Raw genomic sequence first — 21,084 nt, 5'->3', positions numbered from 1 at the left:
TTTAACCTTGGTAGTAGGTGGATGATAAAGGCCAGCTTTAAGCTCCGACTTTTTTGTTTTGAGAAACCTTTGATGCAGCTAACCTGAGAAGGAAAATACATAACTGCTATTTATATTCATGCGGAAAGAATGAGTAAAATCCTTACGAATATCTTTTGAATTTCTCACTAAACATGGTACTATGAAGACAAATATTCTTGGGTTTAGGGATGATAAAAGTTATCTGTTATATGTTTAAGTACAGATTTCGAATGGTCTTGCCTCTGATAACAGTTTGGGAAAAAATGTAAGAATATAAGAATTTGTCAAAATTTCCAGCAGTAAACATGTGAGAGTACAGTCTAAACTTTGCCAGTGGAAAATTTCGTTCGAATCTTTCTATGTAAAATAAGAGTCATCACAGATGTAGGAAAACTAAATACAAACAATTTCTTAAGTTCTGAACGTTAGTCGCATCACACGCGTGTTAAGTTTCATCGGATTTAACTAAATTAAAAACACTAATATATAGTTGTATCAATATTTCTAGACATCGGGAGGGGATCCCTTATGTAATGACGTAGAAGCAGAGAATTAAACCTGATGACGGCAACATTGGTTCAAAACGTGTTCTTCAAGTGAACAGACATTGAACAGGGTGTGTGAAAAGCGACGTACAGAACAACCAAGGCACAACAAACTCACAATGAGTATCAGAGGGGTCTATAACTGGGAGCAAAGCAGACGGAACTAGTGAGGTTTCAGACATACGTTGTAGATCTTAATAAGATCTATATCTTATATCATGTGCCAATATTTTTACGGTAAGTTGGTTTCGAGAACGTTAATAAACCTTGATTTTGGCTTCATATGAAGCACGGTTTGCGCTGGAACGACACAAACAAATACGAACTTTGCCGATAAATTTTTATGAAGACCTCAGTATCAAATTTTAAATATAGCCAGTTCATTATCTTTGATAGGAAACGTGTGGATATACAGATATGCCTCCCGGTATGCTTTCATTTTGGGTTCTCTGTGCGTAAGAACACAAATATTTAGAAGACCAATAGACATGCGTTCCTCACGATGTGTGTGGCAAGCAAAACACTATATGAAGTTTTAAATTTCAGGACTTAATACTGTCTTAATTGTATTTCCTAATGTTTTAAAACTAATGGACATACAAATGACAAGAAGCTGTGCCTCTTACACCGACGGAATAAAAGTAGTGACCGAGTTATTACGTAACATTAGAATCAACGGGAATGTCACTTATATACAGCTCCGGTAAGGTGTTTTCTATAGAGTTCGACTCGATATTGTATACAGCATGTACTACAGTGCTCTGTGATCCCTCTCCCATGAGCGATTGCCTGTTATTCAGAGAATCCATAGATCAGAAAGTCAGCTAAGAAACAACGCGTGCTGAGGGCGATCTGTCATCACTTGACACACACTCCCTTAGGAATGTAATTCCTTTCCAAATTACTGCATTAGCCTATTTTGGAAGCAAATGTTCCTACTTGATACAGAATTAGACTTGGATGAGGATAGGTAGGTAAGATCGCAGACAGATAAGGCGGGAATCCCTCTCCATGGACTGCAACCTTGACGTGGTGAGAGGGCTTGTGTGCCTCTTTGATCTTGAGGAAGTGCAAACGATGGACCTTCAGGATCAGACAGGCAAGACTAATGGCAGATCACATGAAACTAACCGTCTATCATAGTGGAGAGACGTCTTTAGTCGACGACAAACCTTCACACTACAAAAGAAGAGCTGATATTAAATAATAGCCCATTAATATTCGCGTGCGTTTCTAATGTAAATTTTAAAATTGTGGAAAAATATTGGTTTAATGAGCGTTGAAGAGGCATTCACTTATACTATGTTGATTCTGACTGATCTTATTTTCCATTTTTAATATTTTAAAATATGTTTGAAAGAAATTAATCATGTGAAGAGAGACGCTCACATCGCCGAAAGAGAAAAGAGCTCAAATAACAAAATTTCAGCAAAGATAAGGAGCATGTCATCAGCTCACACTCAGTTTTGAAAATTCCTGCTGTATTTCGAGTTTAGAAGAAAATAATCTGAATTCACGAAGAGATGAACACTGATTTTCTAAAGATTTAAAACAATATATTTTCGGAGGACCTCATTGTTTTTATAATTGTCCTCTCTCCATGAATATATACACATAAATCTTTATTTCAGATTAGATTACATAAGCTTATATTATTGTAAATAACAGTACGCAATATTTGGTGGTAAATAGATGATAATAAAGCATCTTTAGGAACGATATTTTAACTATTATATTCACTGACATGTATCGAATTATTAAGCCCATGATAACCTTTCGAGACAAAAAAATCAATAAGATATGTAATCATTTGTTGATTTCCCCGCGGTAACACTGCAACCACTTTATTAATTAATGTCTAAAAAGATCAAGACATTGTCGTTTTTCTCATATTTCTAGAGACGATATCACCTTCAATGGGGTGATTAAGACCCTCATAACATAAGCTTATCATGGACAGATTCTTAGGGGTGGGAAAGGCATCACTATGTTTTACTAGATTTTCTCAATCCATCCAAATGTAGCGGAGCATGAATCGATAAGTTCATGCACTGTGAAAATTTTGATAGTTGTGAGTTAAGTTAACTCTTTTATGTGCTGTTTTGTCATCATGTTTTAAAACATTTCCACGTCCTATTTTTTCTTTGTAAAAACCACAGTTTGCTTCTATTAAATTTATCTGAAAATTGTAGGTCAAACTATCTAACTAGATGGCTTACCGAAACCGAAGGTTCATCACCGATTTAACCAAAGCCCTCCACCGGACCCTGTCTTGGGCCAACAAAATCCCATCTCCTTCAACTTTTATCCCCCATAGATCCCGCCAAAGATTATCCTCCCATCTACGTCTAGGTCTCCCCAGCGGTCTCTTCCCCTCAGGTTTCCCAACCAGTACCCGGTGCACACCTCTTGTCCCATCCATGCGAGCTACATGCCTCGCCCATCTCATTCTTCTCGACTTAATCACCCTGACAATATTGGGGGAGGAGAACATTTTTAAGCTCATCATTATGCAGTTTTATGCATGCCTCATCATTTTCTCTCCTAGGCCCAAATATCCTCCTCAACACCCTATTCTCAAACACCTGCAATCTATGTTCCTCCCTCGGAGTGAGTGACCATGTTTTGCACCCACAGAAAACTACAAGCAAAATTATTGTTTCGTATATTTTAATCATCAGGTTCTTATAAATCAGACGGGAAAACAAAATAAAGTAGATTCCGGTTAATTGGGCCATCGTTTAATCGGGGCAGCGGTTTATTTGGGGCAAATCTTAAAGAACAAACATTTTTAACTCTTTACGTGGAACTTCGCATACTTAGGACAGCCGCTTAATTGGGCCAAAGGTCCCGATGTGTCCCAATTAACCAGAATCCACTGTATTTTGAACTGAGATGTAGCAAGCATTTTCAGAATTTAGTCTCCTCCTAACTGCCTCATGAATATAATTCTGATTTGGTCTTGTTGTTATCATACATTTGAACTTTGTCAATTGTAGGTCAGTTTTATTAATCTTTAATTTGGTGGCAAGTAGGCGAAAAGATTATATAATATGACGAAAATAATTTACAAAAAAATATCCGGCTCACTCACTCTTTGGTGCAGGATATTCTTTAAAACGTCACTTGTAAACTCGGGCTTGTCAAAGAATAGGCAATTTTCTTTATGAAACCTGAAGGTTCATCACCGTGTTCGCAAAAGCCAACGCCCCTACTAGTCATTAAAAGTATTTCTGTGTTCGCTTTTACAGTATATTATCGCCCAACAGATTAATATCATCAGCATTGACCAAAACCTGATGTATGCTTCTGAATTCCAAACAGAACTGATATTCTTGGATTTTCTTAATGGCATATTTTAAGACAAAATGAAAAGCAGCGGCGATGGATCATCACCCTGTTTCAGGCTATTCTGAATAGGAAATGTGTTGGAGAAACATTTATCCGTACGAATTTTACTACAGGTTTCACTTAAACAGCTTTTAATTCGTCTGACTAGCTTCTTAGGTACACGAAATTCGGAAGTAGGCCATGATCCCCTGAATGAGAATAAGCTCAAAGGAATTGTCTTAGAGGGATTATATTTTATTTAACTTACTTTAATTTCATGCTTTGTGCCAATTGTCCCTAAAATGTCTTCTATAAACCTCAAAATGCGGTATGTAGGCAAAACAATCAATGACAGCAACTCATCTGATTGCGAGTGCTGCCACCTTCAATGCGATTGAGACTAAGTGTGACCAACATCAACTTCTGTTTCTGGCAGATTTAGTGTCTATTATGGCTGAATTACTCTTGGCAAAACTTCTAATATCAGATAACGTTATAGGCATAAAATATGTACTTTTAAATCTGGTATTTATAATTCCAAATTTCCAATTGCTCCTTACAGCATTACTATCCTAGAACCTATGTTGGTATTAAACTATGCAACGAACTGTTGGTATTATCTCTGGAATTGTAGGCTGGCAATTGCAAATGGTGGCTGTTAATACTTTTAGCAGCACGTGGTTAGGTCGCTTACAATAATTTGTCACCTTTCGCAGAGCTTTAAATATGGTCTCTAAGAGGAAGAAGAAGGTATAGAATGCTATAATTTATGACTATGATCACTGTGAAATGTTATTTTATTGTGCTGAATTGGAAAAGTGATTGTTTTAAGTTAACCTTACATGTATTATTTCACAATGTTTATTATTGTTGCTTTACTGCATAAATGTTTATTATTTGCAGTATGAGTCTGGGGAAGGCAACAGATATGTGTCAAGAAAGACAGCCCTAAAGATGTTGCAGTTATCACTCAAGGATTTTCGGAAGTTATGCATATTGAAAGGAATATATCCGAGGGAACCACGTAATAGAAAAAGAGCCCAAAAGGGTGCACCTGGAATCAAAACATTGTATCATTTAAAGGATATTCAGTTCTTAATGCATGAACCCATCATATGGAAACTTAGGGACTATAAGGTATGTCATAGTTCCCATAAAGCTAACTTGGTTGCTTGAGATTAGTTGGTTACTGATCTGCTTGGATGTTTCATTGTAGTGTCATATCAGAGAGTTTGTTGTTACTGGTGCTTCCATGTTTAATGCCCACCTGTAAATGCTGATCTTAGTCTACCTAAGATATTTCTACAGCAGTGTCATATGTGCTAAGAAATGTAAAAAGCTGGTGCTAGTGTTGTGTATTTACTTACTTGTTGACCATGGTAGTTTTATTTTAAACTGTATCATGTTAACTTTCAACTCAGTTATTAAGATCAGACCACCAAGGTGCCCATGCATGTACTTGTTGGTATGATGTCATACTGTTCATTGATGATGGCCTCATAGGCTGAGATGTGTTTATGATTTTAATTTTGTAATCTGTTGTAATAATCACCAGTCTGTGATAAAAGGTAGTTGGTATATAGCTTTGTTCATTAATTTAGCTGGTGTAGGATAGAGTGCAGTGATGGACTTTGTTTGTGAACTTTTGAATCCATTACAGATGCTAATTTCTTACCAATTGAATGCAGGGCTGTGGAATCGAAAGTAATTTTAGGTGGAGTTGCTGTCAGTAAAAATGCACCGACTCCAACTCTAGCCTCGATATAAAATCTTAAGAAAATACTATTTTAACACTTTCACTACCGTGTGAGCTGCTGGCAGCCTCATACTTAGGGAGATTCAATGACGCGTTGAGCCACATGGTGTGGGAATAATGCTTTGTAACTTTGGCTCCTATATCTTAAGAATACAAACTGTGTACAAATCAACCAATTTCTGCAATAACCATTAGACTTATATTTAAATATAGGTTATAAGTCTAAAAAGTAGCCTGATGATTCACGTGGTGGTGATGAAATCTCTTATGGTGCCATTTACCATTTTAGCAGGTTTACCATTATTAATACATATTGAGCTTTTATGAAAGAGTCGTAGCTGGAGTTAGATGTTTTGGTACTGACTCCACAGCCCTGGTTGAATGAATATCAAGTGCTCTAGGAAGACCATATACCATTGAGTTACATGCTTTTACAGTACTTCTACAGCATGTTTGAATTTGTTTACATTCTGCAATAAGAGTAGTCATTCATACCGCTACCATAAGAATCTACTTAGTAATTTTTATGTGTGTTGGTTTTCACAGCTGGTGTTTTAGGTGAAAGCCAAAGTTATACAGTAGTAATTTTATTGTCTATGTTTCCTAATATAATTATATTTACAGATTTTTGCAAAGAAAATGGGGAAAGCGAGAGCATTGCGAGACTTTGAGGCCATAAAACGGTACCTAGAAAATCGTCCACATGTTACATTGGATCACATAGTGAAAGAAAGATATCCATCCTTTGTTGATGCTATACGTGACTTGGATGATTGTCTCTCACTATTATTTATGTTCTCAACATTCCCTTCATTGCAACATGTACCTCGTGATCAGTCAGCACTGTGTCGACGTCTTACTATTGAATTTCTTCATGCTGTTATTGCATCACAGGCACTTAGAAATGTCTTTGTATCCATCAAAGGCTACTACTTCCAAGCTGAAATAAAAGGACAGAAAGTCACATGGATTGTGCCACACCACTTCTGTTTTGCGGTAATTATTAATTTAATGTAATTCTTACCAACCACCAGAACTACAGGTAGCCCTCGATTTACGCCGGGGATGTGTTCCTGGATGAACCGGCGTAAACAGAATCAGCATAAATTGAAACTCTTTTATACTCTTTTATAACGTAAATCAATGGGAAGTCAATGACATGCGTTCCTAGCACCCAAACATTGATGAGTAATATAGTGGCATTACATTTAAAGCTCTGAAATAACGTAAATAAAATAAAGGGAATTTGAAAAATATATTTTATACACTTACAATTGGCAATTCGTTGGTCCCCGCGATTGACTGCGATTCTTTCATGTGACTGATGTGTACAGTCATCTCTTCTGTTATCCGATAGTTGCATTCATGTAAGACGCCGACCTGTAGAAAATCGCGTAGTAAAAATAACCCCGGTACCTCCGCAGAGATTAAATTAGTCCTTTGAAAGTTTAAAGGGCCAGGAATGAAATTGCATAAGAGCAAACTTGCATATACAAAAGTTTGCATTTCACAAACAGCTTTTTACCAATTCATTGATCTCATTGGATCAATTTCACGTTTACGAAACATACGTAATTACAGAGATGACTGTATTTATAATTTTTATTCAAAATCAGTGATGTAAGAATTACGATTTAGTATAAGAATCAGTACGAGATACATTGTAAAAGTTATGTTTTTGTTTGTTTGTTTGTCATCAGTCTTTCGACTGGTTTGATGTGGTCCTCCATTTTCAGCTATCTTGCGCCAATCTCTTCATTTCTACATATTTTTTTGCAGACTACATCCTCAAAAATCTGCATCACATATTCCAATCTTTGTCTCCCCCTAAAATTCTTCCCTTCAGCTGTTCCTTCCATTACCAAATTAACCAATCCTGAGTGCCTCAGAATATGTCCCACCATCCTATCTCTTCTTCTCCTAAGATTTTTCCATAGACTTCTTCGTTCGCCCATCCTGTCTAAGACCAGATCATTTTGTACTTTACCAGCCCACTTCATTTTCAACATCCTTCTATAGCACCAAATTTCAAATGCTTCTATCCTTCTTCTTTCTGGCTTTCCCACTGACCATGTTTTGCTGCCTTATAGCGCTGTGCTCCAAACATATAACTTCAGAAAAATCTTTCTTAATTCCAGGTCAATGTTTGACACTAGTAGACTTCTTTTTTTGAAGAAGGCTCTTTTTGCTTGTGCTAATCTGCTTTTAATGTCTTCCTTGCTTCGCCCATCTTTTGTGATTTTGCTTCCTTAAAGCGTTATAAATAATAGTAAAATATATTTTTTTCACTTTTTGACTTGCTGGTTTCAAGATCGGCGTTATTCTGAATTGGTGCAAATCAAGGGCTACCTGTATTTACATATTTACCTTTCTCTGATTTACAAGTTTGATTGGATCACATTATAATTTCCTTTGTCATTCAAAGTGAATACAGAATTTTTTTTTCAGTTTATATATATTCACATATTGGTTGTGATTAAAAATATTTTTGTTAGTAGCACTTGAGTTTTTGTTATGTAATGTGAATCATTATAGGAAACAGTACAGATGAACAATCCTGCAGGAATTTTTGGTCATAAATATATATAATCGTTCCTGTATGGGTAATGCGTTTAACAAGCATAGAAATTTAGGAAGTGGTCATGAAATCTTTTGAAGTGGGAGAACTGGCATTATTTGTCATCTCTCTCTCTTTGTTTGGTAATAAGTATTTACAAAGTAAGCAAATTTTGTGATAGCCATATTTTTGTAAAATGTATAATACCATAGAGGCACATGAGATTACCATTTTCCTTTCAGTTTGATAGCAGTAACTATTTTAACTATGCGTGTGAAATTTACTATGAAGATAGGTCACAAACATACCTACATATATTGTATACTCTTTCCTATATGTTAATAAATGTTAACATTATAATTGTGCAAAAGTTTAATGGTACATCTGATACATGTTTGGCAGTTATGGAAAGTATGGACAAATGGATGTAAGAATTCAGTTTTAAATTTATCTTTGCTATTGAACCACAGAATTAAGCAAAGTTATGTCATATCAGGCTTATTTCAGGTTTGAAATCTTTATTTATTATGCAGTAAATTATTAATTTAGTTTTAGCTTGTATATTCATATTTCACTTTGTTTCTCTATGAAGCCATTGATTTTGTGTGTGCGCGCACACGCACATGCACGAGAGTTATATTTCGTATACTTTTATTTTGCTTCCCTGATATGAGATTGTAGTATAATTCTGAAAGTAGTATTTTGCAACTCCTCATGTTCTTCACTGTTGTGTGGTGTGATTTAAATTATTTTTAGGGGCACGTCGCTGTCCATTGATATTTTGTCTTGTAGGTCGAATTGAACTTCCATACAGTAGTCAGTAGATTTGCTAACTGTTTTGTTTTCCTTCTATTTTATATTCGCTATGTATTTCCTGTAATCTTCAAACAGAAGTATGAAGAATATTAACCCGAATGCAGTTACAACCTACACTAATATGTAGCTTATTGTTGGACTTATTTATAATTCTTTATTTTCTTTGTTTGTAGCCTCAATCTACAATGGAAGTAGATTTCCGAATCATGTCAACATTTGTGCAGTTCTATAGTGTGTTGCTGGGATTTGTAAATTTTCGACTCTATCACTTACTAAATCTTCACTATCCACCAACATTTGCAGTATTGTCAGGTAATATTTAAACTGATGACATGCTCTCTCTCTTTCTCTTTTTTTCCCTAGAACAAATCTGAGATATTATGAATTTTGAGGTATTATTTATTTACATCATTAACTCAGACTGTGTATGATGTTTAGTGAATGAAGAATGAGAAGGATGTGGGAGGAAGCAGTCATGGCCTATTTTAAGGTAGAATCCCAACATTTGCCTGGAGGGAATAAGGAAAACCTTGAGAAATCTCATTGAGGACAATCTGTCTGGGCTAAGATTTAAGCCTGGAATCTCTAATTGTGAAGCAGAAGCACTAACTGCTCAACTTCGACATTAATTATTTGATATGTTAAATGAATAAGTGAAGTTTTGTTGAGATCCATGAGCAACATTTTTATAAATGTGATTTATAAGCTATTTTGGTTAAGAGCGTATAATTTAAGTGTAACATATGAATTTAGTTTTAAGAACATATTTTATATTTTTGTGTAAAGTTTCAGTCAAGCACAGTTAAATTTTGGTATATATAGTTTATTTGTTCATATACAGTCAGCATATTCCTGTTATGGCTTCAACACTACTCATTAATTGATATTAAAATGTTAGAATGTAGAAAGGCTTCATATATTTTAATTAGTGTATGCCTTTGAATATTTATTTTTAACTTTGAAGTCAGGGCAGTTTGGTATAAGAAACAACATTGTAAACACATACAGTGTACAAGTGCATGCACATTTGACAGAAGGTGTTAGAAATCACATGCAGACATCCATACTCTTCAGATTACAGTGAAATTACAATTATAACAAGAAGTCAAAACTGTATACTGTTCAATAATATGGCCTCACTCTTGACACACAGTAAAAGAGTGTTATATATATATAATCACTTATTTAAAGTCTGTTGCAGTATAGCACAAAATTATCAGAAAGAAATTTAAATTCAACACTGTCTGAAGTGATGTTTCATCCTCTTTAATAGCTGCAATTTTTTTCTGATAATATTATGTATTTATTCCTTAATGTAAAGTAGTCTAAATGAAAATTGAAGGCTAGTACAGTCTTGTGCCACTATTTTAGGATATCCCCATAGATCATTACCACATTGTTTTGTTACTGACAATGTTCGGCTTTATTGATCTGTTGTGTAATACTTACTTCTGTCAAGAATTTATTGTCAGAATGCATTTGTTTACATATCTGAAAATTTAGTGTTAAAATTTTCAAACACTTGATCTGTACAAGTACATGACTGAATTTGTAGTGCTGTATGTTTTATTTATTTCAGCTGATGCCACAGAGAAGACTTTGGTTGATGAAGAAGCTTTTGTATCCGAGCGTGTTGCAGCACTCAATGTACCACTCTTTTGTACTGGTCCTACTGTAGAGGAAGAAGTAGAAATGGACCAATTCCCAATGGTGAAAATATTCTCTTTGCTCTTATTGTTATGTAATGGGCTCTTGGATAAACAAGGCTATATCAGTAGCAGAGTGTTAATGTCAGCCATATTAGCCTGGCTAACATATATTGATTATAAAATAAACCTTCCACATGAATAAATTTTACAGTAATACAACCCGTGTTACTGGATATATCAATATAATCGAGACATGTTTTAATTTGTTTTTCAAGATATTGTGTACAAATTTCTGGATAGAGTAGAGTCAGTTTTCTGAGAGATGGTAGGAGTGACAGAGAAACTTTCAGTGATATAAGACAGAATATTATAAACTAAATAAAATTACTAAACAATAAGGAGATAATCAAAATAATTGTGGCTTGTAACATTGTGGGTAATAATCATGAAATAAGGTTGTGTGCAGTATAAAAACTGAATTGATTACAACATTGCTTAATTATTTATATTTTAATTAACCGGTGTTGTTTTTGTGCAATAAATGGAGCAGGCTACATAAATTGGTTATTAACAAATATGGCAAACAGCCATTTTTTTCCTTCTGACAATGTGACTTATGAAACATGTCTTCATTAAATTACCAGTTAAGTGTTTTAAACCCCAGCAGTTTTATTGTAGATAGGAAGATATTCCTTTATTTTACAGAGGCTCTATTTAAAAACTGAGAACTTAGAGTTTATGTTCATATCTCACGAGAATGATAGACAATGTAAAGGCAGCTTGTAAATCTTTAAAAAATATGGCCTTGCAATGATGAAACAAGTTTAAATTGCATTTACAGAGAAATTAAGAGCAGATTTAATTTGAGGTATGTTTGTTACCTTGTTGTTATGAGTCTTTTGTCTTCCATTCTACTGTCTAAAAACATAAGAGGTTGAAATATATAAAACTGCAATTCTACCCATGGTTTTGTATGGGTGTGAAATTCAGTTCATCACATTAATGTTCTTACATTGACTCACAGTGTATGAGAACAGGATTCTGAGAAGAATATTTGGACCTAAGAGGGAGGAAGTGACTGGAAGTTGGAGAAAATTATATAAAGAGAAACTTATTAACTTACTCTTTTAATGCATATTACAAGGAGAATCAGACGCAGGAGGATGTGATGTATAAGTCTCGTAGCACATGTGGGAGAGATGAAAATTGCATACAAAATTGAAGGGAACAAAAGAGATGATTTCAAAGACCTGTGCATATAATATTCAGATGGATCTTAAACATATGGGCATTGGTACTAAACGTGCATCTGTTATTGTGATTAATGCCATTTACTGGATTTCTGTTAATGAATGCCATATATTTTAATGAAATGGGCAAATTAGTATACATTTATTTTAGGGATCAAGCAGTATAATCAGAAAATGCCATGTGTATACTGTTTATAAAGTATACCTACTCCACAGCACTACAGCCCTTTTGTAGGGCCTTGGCCACCTTTATAAACTATACCAGTAGCTTAAAAGTACCATATGGAGACAGTTTGCATGTGCGCAAGCTTGTACAGGTAGAATTGTTAGTAAAAGGATTATTAATTAGTTTTATGTTGATGCTGTTGTCTTCAGATTACTTCTGTCAGCATTGGACCCTTATTTCAAGGTCTAATAAAGAAAATGTTTGACAGATTTACTTTACTTTTTAGTGTAACAACCTGATTGTAAAAATCAGATATGAAATTTATATCACATAGCATGAAAATTTGCTAGGCTGCGAAAACAGAGCTTTGGTAACGGTGGCACTTTCAAACATGTGAATTATAGTAAAGGTAAAGTTCTGTTCTTATGAAAGCTTCACTTAAGTGTGGTTACTAATTGTATATTTAATATTTATATTTTTCATACTGTAGTTAATAGAAATTAACAGATACTTTGTATATTATATGCATTTATGAGCCTGAATATATTATATAGGGTGAATCAAAAGGTTTGGGCCAAACTGAAGGAGCGTATAGAGGGACTAAGAGCGAACAACTTTCGAATAGGAATCCATGTCCTCCGAAGTTATCCTGAGTCAGTCGAGGCCATTGAAGGTAGGGAAGTCTGATAACATACCGCTGAAATAATCGTACTTTGCTATTCTCCTACTAGCTTAATTTTGAATCACACGTATCCTGGGCATTGGATAGGGATAGGAGGGCCGGTTGAATGGCCAGCCCGCTCTCCAGACTTGACACCTCTCGATTACTACTTTTGGGGGCATGTCAAGAGCCTCGTTTACGAGACAACGGTGGACGACCCAGAACAACTTTTTGCCAGAATACTTGCTGCATCTGACGTGGTCTGTGAGACTTCTGGGGTATTTGAAAGGGTGCGCCAGAGTTTCGTTCACCGATGCAATGCCTGCATTGAATGTGGAGGACGCCACATTGAACACCTGTTGTAAATTTGGTTTGTAAGATTGCTAATGTTATCCTTGTACATTAATAAAAAACAAAATTAAGCTAGCAGGAGAATAGCAAAGTACGATTATTTCAGCGGTATGTTATCAGACTTCCCTACCTTCAATGGCCTCGACTTTCTCAGGATAATTTCGGAGGACATGGATTCCTATTCGAAAGTTCTTCTCTCTGAGTCCCTCTATACACTCCTTCAGTTTGGCACTAACCTTTTGAATCACCCTGTATATGTGCATTATGTATAAGTGAGCTGCTGTATAATATGAATGTTTTTTTGTTTTGTTTTTCTCATTGAAGATTGAAGATCAGACAAAACTGGAAGAAGTGAAACAGGAAGCAGAAAAAGTAAAGAAACAGAAGACTCTCTTCAAAGGATTGAAGTTCTTCATAAATCGGGAAGTTCCTCGTGAGCCAGTTGTGTTTACAATTCGGTGTTTTGGTGGTGAGGTTTCGTGGGATAAACTGCTGTTTGTTGGAGCCGCTTTTGATGAGTCTGATGAGAGTATAACACACCAAATTGTGGACAGACCACACATGGGAAAACAGTACATTTCTAGGTAAAAGATTGTCAACAATTGTTGGTCATTAGGAGTTGATATTCAGTCGTTTTTTTTATTGAGTGTACTAAGTTTAGGTGGAAGTTTGTCCCTAAGAGGACAAGAAACCTTTGCTTAACACAAAGTATTTTATAAATGAAAAAGTAGCTAATTCATTGTTTGTTATATGTGACTATCATAACAGTGATGCAGTTTATTGCAGCATTTACCTTTGCAAATCACATTTAAAATACAAAATGTTCACAGTTTCTTTATTAAGCAAATTGAATATAAAACACCTTTACAGTGACTCAAGCCAGATGGCTGCCAAATGCACCAACACAAAATCAACTGCTAGAGTTTTGCCAAATACAGGCTTTGTCGGATCCCACCATAGGCACCACAACAGCCACATTTTTATTTCCTGCTTCTACAGTTGCCACTGTCAGAACTTAAGTCCAATTTTTTCTGCATTCCACACAATTGGTGGATTTGTACTTTACATATCTGAGTTTATAAAAACTGAAAAATGAGGATTAGAATCTTTGAAATTTGCTGAACATTGTTTTAAATGTATTTGGCAACATTTAATATCTTTCAAGCGTGTTTGCTACTAGGTTTAGATATCTGGGGAGTGTAGAATGACTCGGACTGAATCTTTTTTGGCCTTTGTATGAGAAGATGTGATACATTCATCTGGTATCAAGTAGCAGACATAAATTTTAGCATTCAGTTGTTTTAGTATTAGTACTGAAGATGGCAGTGGAGCAGTTGAATGTGCATCAGCTGCACTGTTGGTTCATGAAGTCTTCTCACATCGAGGGAAAATCCAGTGATTAAATTCACTGACAGCTGTTTGCGGTATTCAGTGAGAACACGCTCGTAGTTTAGGGTGGTGGAATGGCATGAGCATTTTGGGGAAAGTTGGGAGTTAATTTGTGATGATGTGTGCATCACATTCCTGTCACTGTTGGGAACATTTGACATCTGTATCCTAGCAGACAGATCTCTATGCATGAAGTGGCTGAGCAAATGGACGTGTCTGTTGAAATAATCATTCACGAGTACCTCATGTTCAAGACAATGTCTGTCAGATGTGCTCCAGAACAACTGAATATGGACCAAAACTGCAGATGTGCAGCACCATTAGGGGAAAAAGAGCCTTAATTTTTTTATTTATTTTTAATTGAACAGTGGCTTGTGAAGAAACCTGAAATACCATGTCTACACTCTAAAAGCAAAAGGTTACTTCAACAATGGAAGCACTTAAATGTACCTAACTGTGAACAATGTAAGGCCAACTTTCTGCAGATGTCATGGTCTTATCTCAGATACTCTTGGGGTCATCCATGTCCGTAGGTCAGTTTCCTGCTAAATGTTATCCCACTCTGTGACAAGAATGTTTGTAATAATCCATTTGTTACATAAAGAAACAGATTTTTTGATGAAATAGGCTGGGAATTCTTTTAGCCTCTTGCGTGCCGTACTTGCCTCCCAGTGATTTCCATTGCCAAAGGAGTTGATGGTAGATTGGACGTGGTCAATGACTGCAGCAACACATGTCATTTCCTGTGATGTCCTTGAAATTAATAATGGATAAAATATGTGGAATTGAAATGTGATTAAAGAAGTAGAGGTTTGAAGACTTGTAACATGTTCATAATGTTCTTATGCCCTGGTACGGTATGCTCCTTGTATCTTGAAGCCAGCTGTAGACTTCTTTCACTGTAGTGCTGTTAATATAGCAGAGAATTATTTTAATGTTGACCATTTCTAAGTAACAAAGGCGAGAATAACTAAAGCCCAGTGAATGCCTTTACTGAGTTTTCTCATTTTTTGCTTTCTGTGCCTAAATTACATGGGTCTTGTAGCCTCAGAAATGAAAATAGTCTTTCATATATTGAAATTCAGTCACTGTAGGATAGTTTTAACTTTATTATGTCATGTTTATGAAAGCAAAAATGTGTGCCTGTGATTAAATAGACAAATATGATGTCCCACAGAGGAGATTGAGAAGAAGACTGTTCCCTGCTTATATACAAAAGGATTTATATAGATGCCAGTATTTTATTATATTCTGTATATTGCAGGTACTACGTTCAACCACAATGGATATTTGATTCTGTAAATGCATGTGAACTTCTGCCTGTTGAGAAGTATTTCCTTGGAGCAGTGTTGCCACCACATCTTTCACCATTTATAGATAAAACAAGACAACTGTACGTTACACCAGAGGAAAGAGCACTTGAGGATCCATCATTAGCAGAAATTAACCCAGGTTGGTGTTTGCTTCTAGAAGTTTGATTTTTTAAGGTAGTCTGTATGGGTGCGAAACATGATCTCTCAATCAGAGGGAGGAACACAGGTTGCAGGTGTTTGAAAATAGGGTGTTGAAGAGGATATTTGGGCCTAGGAGAGAAGCTGATGGGGCATGGAGAAAACTACATAATGACGAACTTAAAAATTTATACTCTTCCCCCAATATTGTCAGGGTGATTAAGTCGAGAAGAATGAGATAGCGGGGCATGTAGCATGCATGGATGGGACAAGAGGTGTGCACTGGGTATTGGTTGGGAAGTCTGAGGAGAAGAGACCGCTGGGGAGACCTAGACGTAGATGGGAGGATAATGTCAGGCGGGATCTATGGGAGATAGGAGTTGGAGGCTGGATTTTGTTGGCCCATGATAGTGTCTGGCAGTGGGCTTAGGTTAGTTCGGTGATGAACCTCTGGGTTCAGTAAGCCATGTAATTAATTAGTCTGTAAGGGGTACTCAAAATGTGTGTAACTGTCTGTAGTGTGTGATCAAATGCCCATTATGAAGTGTAATTCTGCGGTGAATGGAATCATAGTCTGCAGTCATTTGATATCTGCTATGTATCTGTAATGGCAGATTTCACCCTATAAACACCAAATATCATGGTAGCAGTTGGCTCTCTTACATGTTCAGGATATCTAGGTATGGTATTTGTTCTGGAGGCCAGCTGTCCTGGCAAGTTTTTTGTGGTTTTATTCAGTCTTATGAGGTAAGTGCACTGAAATAAGCTGTGACCAGTTACTTTAAAATTCTTTACAGTTCATCATTGCTATAGAACCTACACAGCTGACAAACATTTGTAAAACACACGAGGAAACCAGCAATAAACTACTGTAGAATCGTGTGGCTTTTTGTTGATTTGATTTTACGTATTTGAAGCTGAAGTTTAATTCTTTTGTTTCAGAAGATGAAGAGGAATCAGAGGATGAGGAGAGTGAAAAGAAAGATGAAGAAGGTGAGAGTGAGGAAGAAGTTTTGAGAGATGATGAGGAATCAGAAAAGGCAAATGAAACTGAACTTAACAAAAAAGATGAAATCATGGAGAAAAAGGTTAGTATAGTGTGTACAGTTCTTCTTTTGCCTCTTTAGAATTCATTCTTTAAACATATAAGAATATTAGTCTTAAACACAAGTACTAGTTATTAGGAGTGTTATGTTTTGGCATATTGCCATCATCAGATTAATTTTCAATTCATTTATTTAAAACAGGTAAAGCTTTTCCTCCATATATGATTTCAGATAATTGTTGGAAAATTAAGATTTGAAAGCAATTAAAATTGGATGATATTTATAAGTCAGAAAATTGATTGTTGTGTTCAAAATGGACTAATATTCTTACACATTAGTGGAACCTGTGGGCAACTGCCCTTTTATTTAAAAATAACATTAAACTTGAAACTTCCCAGGTTAAGTTAGGGAGAGAGGCTTTATAGAATCAGGTAAAAAACTGAGATTTGACGTTCTCACAGCGCACAGCAATGCAGATGTCAGTGTTGTTCTTGTGGGTTGTGACATCATATTGACTCATATGTAGATACTAGTGTTTTGGAGAAACATACTGTCTCTATCTTCAGGACTGAAGTGAGGGTACCAACCAACCAACCAACCAAAAAGTTTACTAAGTGTAGAGTCCTGCGCAAGCGCGAGACCTAGTCCCTTGCTAGGTATCACCATTGCTGTGTATGAAACGCATTGCTGGAAATTGTAAACATTGCCTTACAACTAAAACGTGGGTTTGATTATGCTGGAAAGCCTTGACTATTCAAACTGGGGTCTGCTGTTGCTGATGAGAGGTTATCCTGCCAGACAACTTGTCCTTTGTGAAAAGGATTTTGGTTGGATGAAGTGAGGGTAGTGGGAAGTGGACAGCTTATATAGGGTTAAAAGGAGGATCTAGGGGGTTGGGGGGAGATGATCTGAGCCATCCCTCATGCAGGGAAACTGAGAAGAGGGCTGGGTCAGGAAAGAGGAATAGAGAAGGAACTGACCCTTTTTTGTAGTAAATCAGAGTGTTGACTAAAGGTGAAGTTCAGAACAAGGCCAGGGGATTGGGAGGAGATAAGAGATGCAGGGCCCATACCAGGAATTAGAGAGGAAGGTTAGGATAGGAAAAGAGGTACCGAATGTCCATTTTACCTGTAAAGAAACCATTAACTTCCACACATGACAGTAATAACTGTGCATGCCGACATACACTGAAGAATATAGTTTGTAATGACGTCTATTCAGCCAGACATAGGAGATGGTGGTTTTATGGCAATGATGCAAAACTAAATCCCATAACAGCATTACCATAGTGACAGTTTTATGGTTAGTCATGCATAACATGCACATATAGTCAGTCAATCATAAAGCATATCCTTTCTTGTACATGATGTCCAGTGACATTATATCACTACTTCAGGTTTTTATTTCTGAGGTCATCCAATCAGAAATTTTATATGAATATGGGTCTGATTCTGAACGGTTATGGAGGTATGGGAAACCAGTCTATTGGTTATGGAACTGCTCTTTCAGATACTGCATGATATTCCTATCAAAATGTGGTAGTACATCTGCAATTATGTTAGCAGAATGCCTTCGGAATATTAGCGTAGTACAACTTTTTCAGTCTGTTGTATTTTTAGCATGTTGACAGTCATGAATAATTTGTGCAGTTGAGTAATGTTAAAATCCATGAGCCAACTAATTTAGTCCTGGTGGTAATTTTAAAATAAAAGACAGTATCTTGTTTGAAACATTTAAACACTTATAATATGAATTTATTTTTTCTTGCAGAAGAAACAAATGTCTGTGAGCATGGGAATTGTTGCTCGGGAAGACCCAACTGAGAAAAGACACCAAGAGAGGCAGGAGCACAAGTTAAGAGAGAAAATGATTAAGAAGAAACATAGGAACCTGTATCGAAGCATGATGAAAGGCAGAGCAGAACGAGGGAAAGAGGCATGGCTGCTTGGAAAGAAACGTCGCCTTCATGATGAACAAGAAAAGGCCAAACGTAAGGCTGAAAAAAGGGAAGAGAGAATGAAAGCAGCAGTTGAAGTGTGAACACAGATGAAGGCAGGTTGAAACTGAATCACCTAGTATAAAGCTCTGAATAACAGAATAAGTAAAATGGTGGCATGCCTTAGTGGCAAGTTCTTCCCCTCTATCACAATGAAATCTTTCTGTGATGATGGGTATTTAGGGTTTTTTATTTGTGGTATAATCAGCTATTTGTTGATTCCCCCTCTTCAACTTTTCTGGCCATACTGTAAACTAAGTACAGTAACATGATATGTGATAATTAGATCTTGTTCTTAAAATATACATTTATATTGAGATGGTCAGTTTACACAGGCATATACTTTCAGAATCATATAGTTTTATACTGGACTTTGCAAAAATTTTAACTCATTTTGGGAGAGAATATTCCTCTGTTTCATCACCATAACTACTGTGCAGATTTTGATGAAGTTTGTTACTGGGGGAAGGGAGGGATTCAGTGAAAGTTGGCCAGCAAATTTAGTTTCATTTCGTGTTAGTCCAGTGTAACTTATACTTTACTTGAAGATCAGAGCTGAAATTCAGCTACTGATTTTCTCAAAAAATAGTTCAGAAAATAACTGATATTAAAGAGTGTTATACCTAACTGTGACCTCAAATAACTCTCTTATTTTAACATATACAAGAAAATGTTTCAAATAAAATGTACAGTGTCTGATGGGATAGGCATTAAGTGAAAGAAAACTAATGGGGTTAAATGTGGCTCAGGTCCACCACATCTGATCCAGTGATCAGGAATCTGCCGATGAAGTATTCATCTGCATGTGCATAATGTGTGGAACAACCATCATGTCGGATTGAACATAGTGGGCATGTGGGATTGGCCACCAGGATCACCAGATTTAACTCCATTATTTTTCTTTCTTTAGGGAACAACAAAAGATAAAATTTATCAAAATCCACAACCACAGCATAAGAAATGCAACAACACATTGTAGTATCTGCTGCTGTATCATTCAGACTTTGCTATCCATGAATTTGCCCTCAATTCAATGCATCCAAAAGTGTATTGATGCCAGTGATTACCATTTTGAACAGTTATTACTTTTGTATGAACTTTACAATTGTCAGTGTAAATATCTATCATACTTTGAGTGGTGATGTCTTAATGTTAGTTCATCAATAATCAATGTGTTGTGTGAACTTGACTCAATTCAAGCTTAAAAAATTGAAAGGGCTCCATTTAGAAAGCAGAAGGTAACTTTGTTAACTTCATAACAATGATTCTATAATTAATATCTTACCACTTAATGTATACCCTTTAGATACTGTGTACATTTTATTTTAAACTTTTTGTATGTTAAAATGAGAAATATTTGAGGTTGCTAAGTCAGGTGGGACAGCCTGTATATTTCACCAAGGCATGAAATTATTTTAAACATTTGTTGTCTTGAGTATTTAAGAAAAATAATATTGACTCTTTGTAGTGTTATTAATTTTGGATTTGTTATCTGTAATATGTGGACATCAAGGACAAAGAAATTATCAAAATGTCAAGGCATTTGAAAAATAAATGTACTTATCATTTGTTTATTACTGTCATATTTTAGTCATAAGATACCTCTGTAGTTTTTCTATACTTCTATTTTGTGCTTTTAATAGCACACACACTTATCAGTCCTCTCTATTTTTGTTTATTTGCCTTGCTAACCAGAGAGACGTATTGCACTGTTCATATTTTCATTCCAACATAAGATACAAATAAATGGCTCTGTTCACATTATTTGAATGTTGTTTATTATATATTGAGATGTCAGCTTCAGAGTCAGTCCACACTAGATGTCCTAAGCATGACTGCATAGTGTGACTAACATAAAAAACACATAATGTTGTCCAATTTGAGTGTCAGCCAGAAGATTGTCTACACTGATTTTTGTGATTTTCTTTACTCCCACTAGACAGATGCTGGGACACTACTGTAAAATAGGCCAAGTAGATAGCATCAGTTGCATTCAATCTCATTCTGTTATTTGTTGGTCTGTCTTGGAACACCTTGGTGGACAAACTAACAACAGAATGAGGTGGTATGAACATGTTTCAGGAATGAATGAAGAGAGAG

At 35.8% G+C, this 21,084-nt stretch overlaps 1 protein-coding gene and 1 pseudogene across 1 annotated transcript; one reads left to right on the top strand and one right to left on the bottom strand.

Annotated features, from left to right (window-relative positions):
* The first annotated feature begins 4,500 nt into the window (after positions 1 to 4,500).
* Positions 4,501 to 20,748, top strand: LOC110827479 (pescadillo homolog). Its single transcript, XM_022059201.2, has 9 exons — positions 4,501 to 4,646; positions 4,800 to 5,033; positions 6,277 to 6,648; positions 9,199 to 9,337; positions 10,605 to 10,735; positions 13,427 to 13,686; positions 15,756 to 15,943; positions 16,885 to 17,030; positions 18,759 to 20,748. The coding sequence occupies exons 1-9, from the start codon at positions 4,623 to 4,625 to the stop codon at positions 19,026 to 19,028; spliced, it is 1,764 nt and encodes a 587-aa protein (XP_021914893.2). The 5' UTR covers positions 4,501 to 4,622; the 3' UTR covers positions 19,029 to 20,748.
* Positions 7,385 to 8,515, bottom strand: LOC147873333 (uncharacterized; annotated as a pseudogene).
* Positions 20,749 to 21,084: the final 336 nt, after the last annotated feature.

This window comes from Zootermopsis nevadensis, unplaced genomic scaffold (assembly GCF_977971745.1).
Source record: "Zootermopsis nevadensis isolate Lab colony 2312 unplaced genomic scaffold, Znev_1.0 Znev_ptg000019l, whole genome shotgun sequence".
NCBI lineage: Eukaryota > Metazoa > Arthropoda > Insecta > Blattodea > Termopsidae > Zootermopsis > Zootermopsis nevadensis.
The sequence above is the reverse complement of the archived record's forward strand: the minus strand, read 5'-3'. Positions and strand labels throughout refer to the sequence as shown.